General features: G+C 38.9%; 1 protein-coding gene and 1 long non-coding RNA gene across 2 annotated transcripts in view; one reads left to right on the top strand and one right to left on the bottom strand.

The window, feature by feature from the left end:
• The window catches only part of LOC146498359 (neuropilin and tolloid-like protein 1), a 33,965-nt gene that overhangs the window by 874 nt on the left and 18,965 nt on the right, over positions 1-14,126 (top strand). The window contains exons 2-5 of the mRNA XM_085142183.1: positions 996-1,323; positions 1,587-1,652; positions 2,450-2,584; positions 2,687-2,935. Of these exons, the coding sequence (XP_084998309.1) occupies positions 1,296-1,323; positions 1,587-1,652; positions 2,450-2,584; positions 2,687-2,935 (478 nt within the window). The 5' untranslated portion in view covers positions 996-1,295. The remainder of the gene's footprint in view (positions 1-995; positions 1,324-1,586; positions 1,653-2,449; positions 2,585-2,686; positions 2,936-14,126) is intronic.
• Positions 4,246-6,545, bottom strand: LOC146498361 (uncharacterized). Its single transcript, XR_014870986.1, has 2 exons — positions 5,766-6,545; positions 4,246-5,729 (listed from the first exon to the last, which is right to left on the bottom strand). It is a non-coding gene; the product is annotated as an uncharacterized LOC146498361 (long non-coding RNA).

Genomic DNA, 14,126 nt, shown 5'->3' with positions numbered 1-14,126 from the left:
GCCGGCTGCTTCCAGATAGAGCACATTTCATTCATAATGTTGTCAGTCCAAGCCCATTATGTATTCATGATTTGAATCCTGGGTTGTGCGAAATCCCAGACATAAACCCTAGACAAAGTGAATCTGTGAACTAAGGTGTAGGTCTATTAGGTTATGTTGTGGTGATCCTCGGGTTGGGGAATGGGTGTTCCTACTGGAGTGCAAAATTAAAACCAAGATGGACAAGAAAAGTTCAAAGCCATCAGGTGCTCAGCTTAGAAAAAAGAGAAAAGAAGAGGAGGAGAAACAAGCAAAAGATACAGGTAATCAGATGTGTCATTGGATAATGGCAGGTCATGTATCCTGAAACTATCAGAATCAGAATACTTTATTAACCCCTAAAGAAATGATGTGGGCTACAGTTGCTCCAAGAAGAAATGGTAAAAATAGTAACAGTAACAGACTAAACTCCAAACAATGTTACAGATTATGTTTTAATATTATTTAGTCATTGTCAATTGTTGACTTGTCCTGTTTTCATTGTATGACAAATTATGATGGCTGTCTGGTAGCTGTTTGCATATGCATACTCACTCTCTCTCTTCATATGTGTGCGTGTGTGTATGTATATCTGGTGAAATTCAGTATGGTTCCGACAACAGTTTTATGTTTGTTATGTTTTATGTACAATCCTTAATATTTATACACACATTTATACACACACACATACACATAAAGTTTATGTGTGTGTGTGTGTGTGTGTGTGTGTGTGTGTGTGTGTGTGTGTGGGGGGGGGGGGTGTTTTCGCCCAGGGCGCCAAACAGGCTAGGACCGCCACTGGATATACCTTCGGGTTTTGCGTCAGATTTCATGAAAACAGACATAAATTTGCCTGTTTGATAAGTGCTGAACATTTTATTTCATCCAATTAAACATGAAACCATTTAATGGGTACAACTGCATTTTTGTTATAGTAAAAAATGTTACTATTATTAATATTTTTGAATTGATTCCAGTGTATTGATAACTGCGCTGACTGCGTTACTGGAGGCTGGATTAAGGCACCAAGCCTCGGGACAGCGCAGCCTTGTGAATGACCGGAGGCTTTTCAGAGGATTAATGCAGCCTAAAGGTGGAGCAAAAATTGTGAAGGTTGGTGGCGGACGAGAGTGTAATCTTTTGAGCCGACAGGGACGCACGGCGGGAGAGATGGACAAGCCAGCTCTCGGATTTGGCGAATTATCTGAGGAATTGGTGGGTTGATCGACACTCTTTAACCAACAGCAAACTGAACTACACATCCTCTGGGAACAGACATGCTGCACAAACTTATGCTGCAAATCGGTAAGTTCCCTGAAACATGTTCACTTATTGAACATAGTTCAGTAAGTAGACCCTTGTTGTTCGTGCATGTGATTTAAAAAATAAATATATCAAATAGCTTTTATCTATAAGAAAGTAAAAACAGTAGCCACCGATTTACAGTCTCCTAGTCTAACCGGTGTTTATGCTGGTTTAGTTATCTGTTGTTGCTATTTCAAAGTAAATACAAGCAACTCCCGACGAACAACGTCATCTTTAACGTCTTCTTTTTTGTGTCCTGTCAGCTTTAGCAGCAAGCCTCCTCTCACCTGAGCTATCAAGTGCCACAGCTACTAAAACAAAAGCTCAAGGTAATCTATCACATCTTGCCATATCATTCATGTGGCTGCAGAGGGCAGGTGGCCTGATACTCGAATACTACTCTGGGTTTTAACCTAAAATGTAGTGAAATGTATGAATATTAATCTATCATGAAAAATAATAAAACTAATTATTAGATTGAGTGATAGTTTGTGATAATGATCTCATGAGAAAAGTGCAGTGATAATATTAAACTAATAAAATATCAATATAGTGCCAAAAATTACTGTAGCACAGTATAGTAAATAATTAGCTAACTCAGCTTCTGGAATTCTTTTCTACAGTTACTTTTCCAGAATCTCTCATGATCTACACAGTCTTGTAGAACTTGTCAAAAAAGACAACCCACACGCAAAGTTAACCATGATCATTCATAATTCCTGGTTCATACTTACATTATAACAATAATTTTTGAGGAGAAATGCTTAATCCAAAGTATTTTATATATTAGATTCCGTTGAAAGTAGTCAAATGGAAAAGGTGTGTGTATTCCTGGATCAAAGTGCTCCACCTGATTCTTCATCTCTCTGGGGAGTCTTTAATTAGATAGTAAATAATAATCTTTGCATTTGCTTTGTCGTGTTAATATAAGAATATAACCTGTAATGCTGAAAGTCTATTTTAACCTTTTTCCATTGTTTCTGGCAGTATCTTCTCAAAAGATGGAAAAGTTTGACAAATCCAATTTGTGCTACAAAAATATGGATGTTTTAAAACTAAAGATACAAGGATGTGATCTACTTTTGGTAAACTGTGTACTTTATATTGCCTGTGTACCCGTTTCTAGTAAAGAACAACTCGGGTGTGACACCAGCTGGGGAGTGTGGGACCTGGGTAAAGAAGCCTGATGGAGGGCATTTCACATCACCGAATTACCCTGAGAAATACCCACCTGAGAGGGAATGCATCTATATTATAGAAGGTGAGACCTTATCTTGTTTTGTTTTTTAGCATCCTTACAGTACCACTTCCCACTCCTCCTGCTGTTAACTTCACCTTCTCTCAACCTCTTGGCCTGTTGTAGCCTCTCCTCGGCAGTGCATCGACCTGTTCTTTGATGAGAAGTATTCCATCGAGCCCTCCTGGGAGTGTAAATTCGACCACATTGAAGTCCGCGATGGTCCCTTTGGTTTCTCTCCCATAATTGGTCGCTACTGCGGACAGGAAAGCCCATCATATGTCCGCTCCAGTGGGAGGTACTTGTACATCAAATTTGTGGCTGATAGTGAACTGGAGGCCATTGGTTTCTCAGCACGGTATAACTTCACAAAAGGTGAGTGAATGAAGCTGTGAGCAAGTTTCGTCTTCATAAAAGCTGTATTTTACACTAAACAATTATTGTTAATATTAAGCATCATTTTTTAAATCAGTCACTCAAAGAGACAAACCCTTGTAGAACTGTAGCCCAATAAGTTCTCTTCAGTTTGAGCATTGCCTTGCACATTCTCTCAGTTTTAAGGTCAGGATGTACTTAAGTGTTCTCCATCAACAAAGCATTAAAATGTTTAAATAAATTTGAAGCACATTACCTTCCCCGGAGTCAAAGGCATAGCTAGGTGGAGAATATAACTCAGCATTTGGCAAACAGTGTCTGTTTGCCAAATGCAAATGGTTCAGCACAAACTAAAACGTTGCTTGACATCGACAAAACAGATATGATTGCATTTACTTGTATGTTTAAATAGAAATGTGACTGAATGCTAACATGGTTGCAAAAAAGGAAGGAAAAATAAAAGAAAAATGCAGATTGTTCTGTATAATCTAATTTATTGAGGAAGGTAATCAATCAAATCAGGGATAATTTGCGAGTGTAATGTCTGATGACTTATGAGTGTATTAATCATTTATTGCATGTATTTTATTAATCATTTACAGTGGCGGTCCTAGCCTGTTTGGCGCCCTGGGCAAACATTCCCCCCCCACATATACACACACACACACACACATTAAAATTTATGTGTATGTGTGTGTATAAATGTGTGTATAAATATTAAGGATTGTACATAAAACATAACAAACATAAAACTGTTGTCGGAACCATACTGAATTTCACCAGATATACATACACACACGCACACATATGAAGAGAGAGAGAGTGAGTATGCATAGTATGCAAACAGCTACCAGACAGCCATCATAATTTGTCATACAATGAAAACAGGACAAGTCAACAATTGACAATGACTAATTAATATTAAAACATAATCTGTAACATAATGTATTGTTTGGAGTTTAGTCTGTTACTGTTACTATTTTTACCATTTCTTCTTAGAGCAACTGTAGCCCACATCATTTCTTTAGGGGTTAATAAAGTATTCTGATTCTGATAGTTTCAGGATACATGACCTGCCATTATCCAATGACACATCTGATTACCTGTATCTTTTGCTTGTTTCTCCTCCTCTTCTTTTCTCTTTTTTCTAAGCTGAGTACCTGATGGCTTTGAACTTTTCTTGTCCATCTTGGTTTTAATTTTGCACTACAGTAGGAACACCCATTCCCCAACCCGAGGATCACCTCAACATAACCTAATAGACCTATGTAACCAATACGTCTACTCACCAAATAATGAGTGAAGCAATATGGATAACAGCAGAGGACAATTTATTTAGGGTCTGATGGCAATTTACCATCTGTGTCCAGCACTTTAAAGGATTGATGGACTGGAGCACATACGTCCTTAACCTACCCTCTTAAACATCAGCTTGACGCTGATACATCAAAGGAAACTTAACCGACTCTAAGTGCAAATGTTTCAACCTGAACAACTTAAAACTTCTCTGGGATACAATGTAAACAAAGACAAGAAGAAGAAAAAAGAAAAAAAATATTTCCATCAATAGCCACTTGTGAATATATTGTGTAAAGAGTCTTTTTTTTTTCTCAGTCCTGGGGTTGTAACACCACAACCTCCTCAGTCCGTAATCAGAGAGTGTCTATTTGACAATAACCAAAATGTCTTTGGATAGTCTTTGTGAATGCAAAAAACCCCCCAAAAAAACAATGGTGTTAGCTGGCCAGCAAAATAAAGAGAGTGTGGCACTGAGTGCGGGCGTGTGTGTGAGTACTTCGGTCCAAATAATCGAGGTCCGGATGGATGAATGGATGGCATCCGCCGGTCCTTTAATGGCACCAGCGAGACAGCACAGTAGTAAGGCAGCACGGCAGCGAGGCAGCACAGCAGCGAGGCAGCACAGCAGCGAGGCGTCTGGCAGGAGAATGAACAATAGTCTTTTTTTAAGGCTAGCTCACCCAAGCTTGCTCTCTGGCACAGCTACAAGCCATGTGAGCTCGTAACCCCACAGTGACATATGAACTTGGCTACCAACGTCTGCTTAGCATGGCGGCTAATTGTCGAGCTTGCTAGCTTATCCCCAATTAGCGATTAGCACCTTAATAACCATTACTACACATCACATCATAGCAAACACATGATAACACATGGAATAGTATAATATACTAGTGATGGGTCGGTCGCGAACGAAATGGCTCTTTGAGGTGAACTACGTGAGCTGGCTCCTTATCGCAAGCCATGGGTTGTTTTTTTTCCCCCCCTTTCTCTCACCCTCTCTCTCGCACTTTTTTCCCGCTTCACTCCGCACGTGAGCCTTGTGTTTTGCGCTGGGAAGAGGTGGGAGGGGCGGTAGTTACACTGGCAGTAGCACAGAGAGAGAAAGCGAGCCAGGGACAACAACGTCACATTAGAAAGGTATAGTAATCATCCACAACTATTTTCAGTTGCAGATGATAAAGGATTCAGAAAGTTTATTCATGCAGGCCCATATAAAAGAGAATATGCATCTTTTTGCTTTCATATTTTAATTTATATTTAATTGTGTTGTGGTTTGCAGTGTTTTGTGTTGTTTCACTTTAAATTTGTTTAAAAGGAAAAAGCTAATAATTTAAATAGTTAAAAGTTGAAATGTGAATAGCTGGTTTTTGTATTATATGATTTATTTATTACATTTTATGTGGAGTGAATAAATAAAAGTATATTTACGGTGGCCCCTATTGACAAAGCACGTACAAACTTCAAAATACGTACGAACTCTGAAGCACGTACAAACCTTGAAGCAAGTACAAACTCCAAAAGACGTAAAAACTCCAAAACACGTACAAAACACAACAGAAGTGCTCTAGGATGCTAGGCGCAGTGTTGAGCTTTTGTTACCTAGTGGCTACACAAGCCAGCAAGTACCAACGACCTGATTTGGTGTGTGGTAGTAACAGGTAGATAAACTTTTTTTTTTATTATTTGAATATATATGAGTGCTTGTGTATAAATACACAAACCATACACATATGCTTTCAATTGTGTAATTTAAGTGATCTAGATAGTTCTGTTTTGGAAGTTCAGTTAACTCTAGGAATGTGTTTTGGAATTTGTACGTGTTTTTTGGAGTTTGTACGTGCTTTGTCTCTAGGGGCCACCACATATATTTATATATAAAAATTAGGGGTGCAATGATACACAAAATTCACGGTTCGGTTCGGTTCGATACTTTGGTGTCACGGTTCGATATTTTTTCGATACAAAAAAAAATGTTCATGCCTTTTTAATTTGTCATTTATTAAAATAAATATATATTTTAACTCAAAAGTACAGTTTTTAAATTTAATGTTGCTGAAACAACAAAGTAATAACAAAAATTAATATCTGATTGAGGAATCACTCATCTTTGGAAAAGAGAGTTTATTACAGAGAAATGGCTCTTTCCAAAATAAAAGCTATACTATTATGGAACGCCAGGACTGCCATAATGAATTAATTAAATGCACCATTAAATAATTAATTAAATGTGGCAATAAATAATTAAAATCGGAAATAATTAATTACATAAATATTTATGACACATGTAATTAATTAATTAATGACACATTTAATTAATTAATTAATGACACATTATTAATTAATGACACATTTAATTATTTCTTTATTTCACATTTTAATTAATTATTGCACAGTTGACTCCTTCAGGTCTCACCATGAAATAATTTTATCTGTCAGCCTCACCCATCAAACTCAGGGGGCGGGGTTAACGCTGCCATGCAGCTTCTCTAACATTTTATTGGTTGCCGTGCAAAGTAAGGCAAGACAGGTCAATCCTAGATAATCGATTGCTTGTGTCGACTTGGTATTCCAGAATGCATTTCAAATCACAGGCAGCAATGGTGTAGTTTTAATAATAGTGTTTTAGCTGTGAATGTCTGGTCAGGTTGTTAACATAGAACATGTTTGCAAAAGTGCTCAGGTGTTTTCAGACATTTCACTAGCTCTGCTAACAGTCAGCTGACAGAGTGCACCGAGCTCACAGCCCCGGTGTTCCAGCTTAACTGTTTATTTTGTGTGTATTTGTTTGTTTTGGAGGGGTGGGGGCTACGTTAACCGATTTGTTTAGATACTCCACTCTCTGTGTTCCACATGTTGCATTTGCAGATTCTCATTTTCACCGAACGATCGTCTCTTTCCGCCTGGTCTTGTGTCTCTGTGCTTCTGTAACATAAAGAACGAGCTGACGTGTTTCTCACGACACCAGTGATCAGCTCAACAGGCCCTCAGTTTACCTGCATGCATCCTCCTCCTCCTCACCTGTCAGCGGTTGTTTAACACCTGCTGCTAATTCAAGAAACACGTCCACGTTACCTGGTGATAGTCACAGTTTAACTGGGCAGCCGGTGCACAATATAACGCAATGTCAGCACATTTTTCTGCACAAGTAAATTTTTTTTTTTCCGAGCGCAGAGCTGCTGGAGCTTGTTTCCCAACAGAGCACTTTATAGGCGAACCCACTTTATCAGTGGCTGACGTCCAATCACCGGCACACAGCTCTGAAACCTCACCTGAGTTTTAGCTCTCAGTGTTAAACGCTGGACTTAATTCACTCAGGTTTTGTCTGTCGGGTCACGTTTACTTCGCTGTTTTATTTACAACTGAGCAAATCGGTTTGGCTGGGGTTAAAGTTACGTTTCATAACTGCACAGTTTTACAGACGTTTAATGGTTCACTGGCACATGTGTTCGACTGAACCATTCGCTTTTCTTTATCTGGTGTGTTTTGGATTTAACAGTGAATCTTGAAAGTAAACTGACTTATAAAATGTTTTAAAGAAAGAGAAGAGAAGGCGCATTTCCACCGAGAGGAGCAGAGTTTGCAACAGCGTGTTCATCATGAAGACTGCAACCTGGACAGAAATATTATATCATCTGTTTTTTAATAGGTTTTCTAGGCACCAGCTGTCTGTTAGAATATTTAGAGTTTACTTAAATAAAAATAAATGAGGTTAACATATAATTTGTTATATTTTTCTCTTTTTTTTCTTTTTCGGTCATGTTATGTTTAACTGTCAAAGGCTTGTTACAAACTATGAAACACATCGTGCAGACTTCTGGATGTTTTGTTCTTTATCCTGTAGATTTTCACATCTCTGGAATAGTTGGCAGTAATAAGGATGATTTTCTGTAAAATCATATTGATATGACCCGTGACATATTCGTAGATGACCATTAGATTAGTCAGCTGGGAAACTCTGTGTTAACTCATAGAGCTGAAGATATCGTGTGGTGTACAGGTCCGTTTACCCTCATGATTAATATCCACAATAAAAATATTAGCCGAACATCATGAAGTCTGTATGTGTTTCATAGTGTCGAACAACCTTTGTACAGTTAAAGCCAGCAGTTACTACATGACGGAAACACCAACGTTATTTCTTTTATGTGTTTATACGCAGGTCACACTGATGACACATGAAGATTAAACCACTACATTCTCGGCTAAAAAAAATATTAAAACGGTATTTGGTGACACACAAACAGGGTTTTTCAAAGTTCAGTTCTGTTAGTTTCCACATGCTGCTTGTTGTGTGCTACCAAGCCAAAGCAATGGTTTTGACTCGATCAGCGTTAGCCCCGCCCCCTGAGTTTGATGGGTGAGGTTGACAGATAAAATTATTTCATGGTGAGACCTGAAGGAGTCAACTGTGCAATAATTAATTAAAATGTGAAATAAAGAAATAGTTAATTAAATGTGTCATTAATTAATTAAATGTGTCATTAATTAATTAATTACATGTGTCATAAATATTTATGTAATTAATTATTTCCGATTTTAATTAATTATTGCCACATTTAATTAATTATTTATTGGTGTATTTAATTAATTCATTATGGCAGTCCTGGCGTTCCATATACTATACGCTTCTTCTGGGCTATATTCTCAGCAGCATATTAAACATATCAGGTCCCCATAAGGAGAATCATGTGCTAACGGCTGTCTAAATGACTCGGCTAAAGTTTGTAGCATGCGTGCTTGTTGTTTTTGTCTGCTTCCACTTGTCTTTGCACTAGGATGATGTCAGAGTAAATGTGCAGTCATATTCGTTGTGTTCCCACTAGTGCTGTCAGCGTTAATCTGAAATGACTTTAACACCACAACACGGCAAATCTCTGTTAACGAGCTACCGCGGATCGCCCCGTGCGTGGGGCTGGACGGCCAACACGTTAACGAGCTAACCTGCTAACACACTAGTTCCCACCAATGTAATTGAGCATTGCGTGGCACATCCAACATACTGTTTTACTTTTGTCCATGACACGCTTACCTTCAGGGTCACACGTCACATGAAAACCAAAATAGTTCCAAACGCCACATCTGAATGAGGGTGGGGGAGGTTCAATTTGCCATGTTGCAACGAGCTTAACTTCTGTCTCGCTAGCTTGCCCTGCGCTCAGTGAATCTGCGTTCGACCAGTGTTGCCAACTCCTCAGTAAGGAAAATCGCTATTGGCTGTCCTAAAACTCGCTAGAAGTCGCTAAATGACGTCATCACCTAATTTGCATAATTGGTCATGCTAATGTAATTGTAACCTAAAATAACATCGTGGAAGACACATAAAGTGAGTAAAAGACGTCCTAAATGCATTTAGAGTTTATTTAGAACTACAAATTAAATTTCTTTTAGCAATTATTGTTTTTTTTAATGTCACAATTCCAACCCTGCTCCTTAATCCGGACTTGGACCGGCAAAAGTGACCCGAAATAGGCACTCTGGTGGAGTTACTTTGTGTGTGTGTGTTTATAAGTAGTTTTAAACCTTGTGATCCACAAAACAGCATAAGAGTAAAAGAAGAACTGACTGCGTTACAGCACCCGCTGCTTGTTGAGAGTAAAAGCGATATGCGCTTTCACGTCTTTTTTTAGCGACTTTGTTTAGAAAAAAAGTCGCTAGGGGGTCTGAAAACTCGCTAAATATAGCGACAAAGTCGCTAAGTTGGCAACACTGCGTTCGACTACTCCGCCTAGGCTGCACTGTCGAGCGCAGATCCACTGAGCGCTCAACACAGACAGCATCGTAAGAAGTAAAGTTGATAAAATAAATTAAAATTTTTGTATTGTTCGATACATATGCGTACAACCGAAAGCACTGTATGAACGGTTCAATATTGATACGAGTATCGTTGCACCCCTAATAAAAAGATATATATAAAACCACTTTTTTTTACATTAGTAATTCCTTTTATGCATAATTTTATATTATTTTTAATAATACATTAATTAAAGCAACAAAACAACCTGAAGAGCCAGTTAAGAGCCGAAAGAGTTCTTTAAAAAGAGCCGGAAATCCCAGTAGTAATCATCCACAACTATTTTCAGTTGCGGATGATAAAGGATTCAGAAAGTTTATTCATGCAGGCCCATATATGCAGAGAATATGCATGTTCTTTTTGTTTTCATATTATAATTTATATTTAATTGTGTTGTGGTTTGCAGTGTTTTGTGTTGTTTCACTTTAAATTTGTAAAAGGAAAAAGCTGAAAATTTAAATAGTTAAAAGTTGAAATGTGAATAGTTGATTTTTGTATTATATGATTTATTTATTAAATTTTATGTGGAGTGAATAAATAAAAGTATATTTACGGTGGCCCCTACAGACAAAGCACATACAAACTTCAAAATACGTACGAACCCTGAAGCACGTACAAACCCTGAAGCACGTAAAAACTCCAAAACACGTAAAAACTAGGGGTGCAACGATACACAAAATTTACGGTTCGGTTCGATACTTTGGTGTCACGGTTCGATAGTTTTTCGATACAAAAAAAAATGTTCATGCCTTTTTAATTTGTCATTTATTAAATTTTCACGGCACATTCTGCACCACATCTCTGTGCGTTCATCATTTGTTTGAAGCCAGCTCACCTCCTGCAACCACTTTTCCGAGAATACGCGCTTCTTTTGTGGTTCGGACTCCTGACATTTCTTTGGAGGTGGAGGAACATCACAGTAATTGCTTAAAGGAGCTTGCTTCTTCGACATCTTTAAGAGTTCTAAACAAGTGTCTGTCCTCTTCCAGAAAATCTTATGTACGCAAACACGCGTTGCAACTTCTTATCTTGTGCGCGTTTTTTATTTTGACAGCAAATGCACACCTGCGGACCACTTATGTGCACCCCTGGTTATTTAGCTCGTCATATTGCAGCCACAGAAATTCTTTTGTCCATGAAACCATAAAGCCGCACTTTCTTTTTGCCTTATAGTCTGATTTGTCATAACTTTTCCTTTTTGTGGTAAGCTTTTCTTTGGCTGTCACTTCTTCACCCTGACCTGTCTTATTTGGCTCAGCAGAACTAAAATATATATCTGCTGCTTTTACACAGGCACTCACATGACGCTCAGCGATTCTCTGCGCGATCAACCTCTCACATGTTTAAGCTTGCTGCGGGAGATTTCACTTGTCATGTTTGCATAGTAAGCTAACGATTGATAAGACAATGTCAGAGGAATTGGTGCGCAAATTATCATCACTCACCAATCAGTACTGTCGCTCTCTATACACAGTTCGCGCGATTGCAAAGTGAAAGCAAAAAACAAGCGCAAATTCAAACGCGATTTCAATATGTCACATATTGGACAGTGGCTCACCGATGCCAATGACATAATTACCCAGCTACATTTCTGAAAGAATGCAAAAGCATTGACATATATTTTTCCTTCCTACGATAGCCCGACGGGCAGGGCAGAGATAGATTTTGGTAGCCCCACTGGAAAAAAGCCCCGGGACGTCGGGCTAGCGATTTTGCGAGCCCTGTATCTGGTTGAGGAATCACTCATCTTTGGAAAAGAGAGTTTATTACAGAGAAATGGCTCTTTCCAAAATAAAAGCTATAGTATACGCTTCTTCTGGGCTATATTCTCAGCAGCATATTAAACATATCAAGTCCCCATAAGGAGAATCATGTGCTAACGGCTGTCTAAATGACTCGGCTAAAGTTTGTAGCATGCGTGCTTGTTGTTTTTGTCTGCTTCCACTTGTCTTTGCACTAGGATGATGTCGGAGTAAATGTGCAGTCATATTCGTTGTGTTCCCACTAGTGCTGTCAGCGTAAATCTCGTTGAAATGACGTTAACGCCACAACACGGCAAATCTCTGTTAACGAGCTACGGCGGATCGCCCCGTGCGTGGGGCTGGACGGCCAACACGTTAACGAGCTAACTGCGCTAACACACTAGTTCCCACCCATGTAATTGAGCATTGCGTGGCACACCCAACATACTGTTTTACTTCAGTCCATGACACGCTTACCTTCAGGGTCATACGTCACATGAAAACCAAAATAGTTCCAAACGCCACATCTGAATGAGGGTGGGGGAGGTTCAATTTGCCATGTTGCAAGGAGAGCTTAACTTCTGTCTCGCTAGCTTGCCCTGCGCTCAGTGAATCTGCGTTCGACTACTCCGCCTAGGCTGCACTGTCGAGCGCAGATCCACTGAGCGCTCAACACAGACAGCACCGTCAGAAGGAAAGTTGATAAAATAAATTAAAAATTTTGTATTGTTCGATACATATGCATACCGAACCGAAAGCACTGTATCGAACGGTTCAATATTGATACGAGTATCGTTGCACCCCTAGTAAAAACACGTACAAACTCCAAAACACGTAAAAACTCCAAAACACGTAAAAAACACGTAAAAACTCCGAAGCACGTACAAACTCCAAAACACGTACAAAAGACAACATAAGTGCTTCAGGATGCTAGGGGCAGTGTTGAACTTTTGTTACCTAGTGGCTACACAAGCCAGCAAGTACCAACGACCGAATTTGGTGTGTGGTAATAACAGGTAAATTAACATTTATTTATTTTTTTATTATTTGACTATATATGAATGCTTGTGTATAAATATACAAACAATACACATATGCTTTCATGCTTTCAATTGTGTAATTTAAGTGATCTAGATAGCTCTGTTTTGGAAGTTCATGCTAGAAATGTGTTTTGGAGTTTGTACATGCTTTTTGGAGTTTGTACGTGTTTTGTCTCTAGGGGCCACCGCATATATTTATATATAAACATATATAAATAAAACCCACTTTTTTTTTTTTACATTAGTAATTCCTTTTGTGCATAATTTTATATTATTGTTAATAATTAATTAATTAAAGCAACAAAACAACCTGAAGAGCCGGTTCGGAGCCGAAAGAGCCGGCTCTTTTTAGTGAGCTGAACTGAAAGAGCAACAAAACAACCTGAAGAGCCGGTTCGTTCTAAAAAGAGCCGGAAATCCCATCACTAGTACTACCACAGTCGACTGTCGTAAAGCAGCCACAAACCAATAGCAATTTAAAAAAACTCAAAATCATTGAAGAACATTTTATAACTGAACACCCAATATAGATATATACATATATACTGAATATCACACAATATCAGATAACCAAATTAACACTGGGTTACACCTACACCTTAGTTCACAGATTCACTTTGTCTAGGGTTTATGTCTGGGATTTCGCACAACCCAGGATTCAAATCATGAATGACATAATGGGCTTGGACTGACAACATTATGAATGAAATGTGCTCTATTTGGAAGCAGCCAGCCGCCTGCCCTTTCGACGGGTTGCGTGTGAGACTTTAAATCATCAAACTATAAATTTTAAATTGTTATTGATCCCTTTATCCCAAGTCCTAAAGTGTATATTTATTTTCTTACTCTTCTTATATTTATTGTTTGTTTACTTGCACCGCTGTAACTGGAGGCTCGTCGTCTCGTCTCTCTATATACTGGACTGTATGTAGCGGAGATGACAATAAAGTTTACTTTGACTTCAGCAGCGAGCAGGCGCACCGAGGGCTCTCACGCTCACTTTTCGCATACAGAATGGCGAAAAAAACATCGGTGCAAATTATAAGTCTGTATCATAATGTTTGGTGTTTTCGTGTTTGTTGGTTTGTTTTTATTTTGTTTTATTTTGCGAGTTGGTTATTAGATGCTGCTCCAGCTAGCCAGAGAATCCCCCGCCGCCCCGCCCTCTCCTCCCTGTGCTGCAAGCAGCAGGCGCACCTCGCAAACGGAGGGCGCCCTTACTCCCAGCAAATGGGCAATAGAAAACCGATCGATGCCTATGCCATCCCCAGTATGCGCTGGCATGACGTCGGGGCAGCATGAGTACGAGCAATTTTTTT

Source organism: Neolamprologus multifasciatus, chromosome 18 (genome assembly GCF_963576455.1).
Source record: "Neolamprologus multifasciatus chromosome 18, fNeoMul1.2, whole genome shotgun sequence".
NCBI lineage: Eukaryota > Metazoa > Chordata > Actinopteri > Cichliformes > Cichlidae > Neolamprologus > Neolamprologus multifasciatus.
The sequence above is the reverse complement of the archived record's forward strand: the minus strand, read 5'-3'. Positions and strand labels throughout refer to the sequence as shown.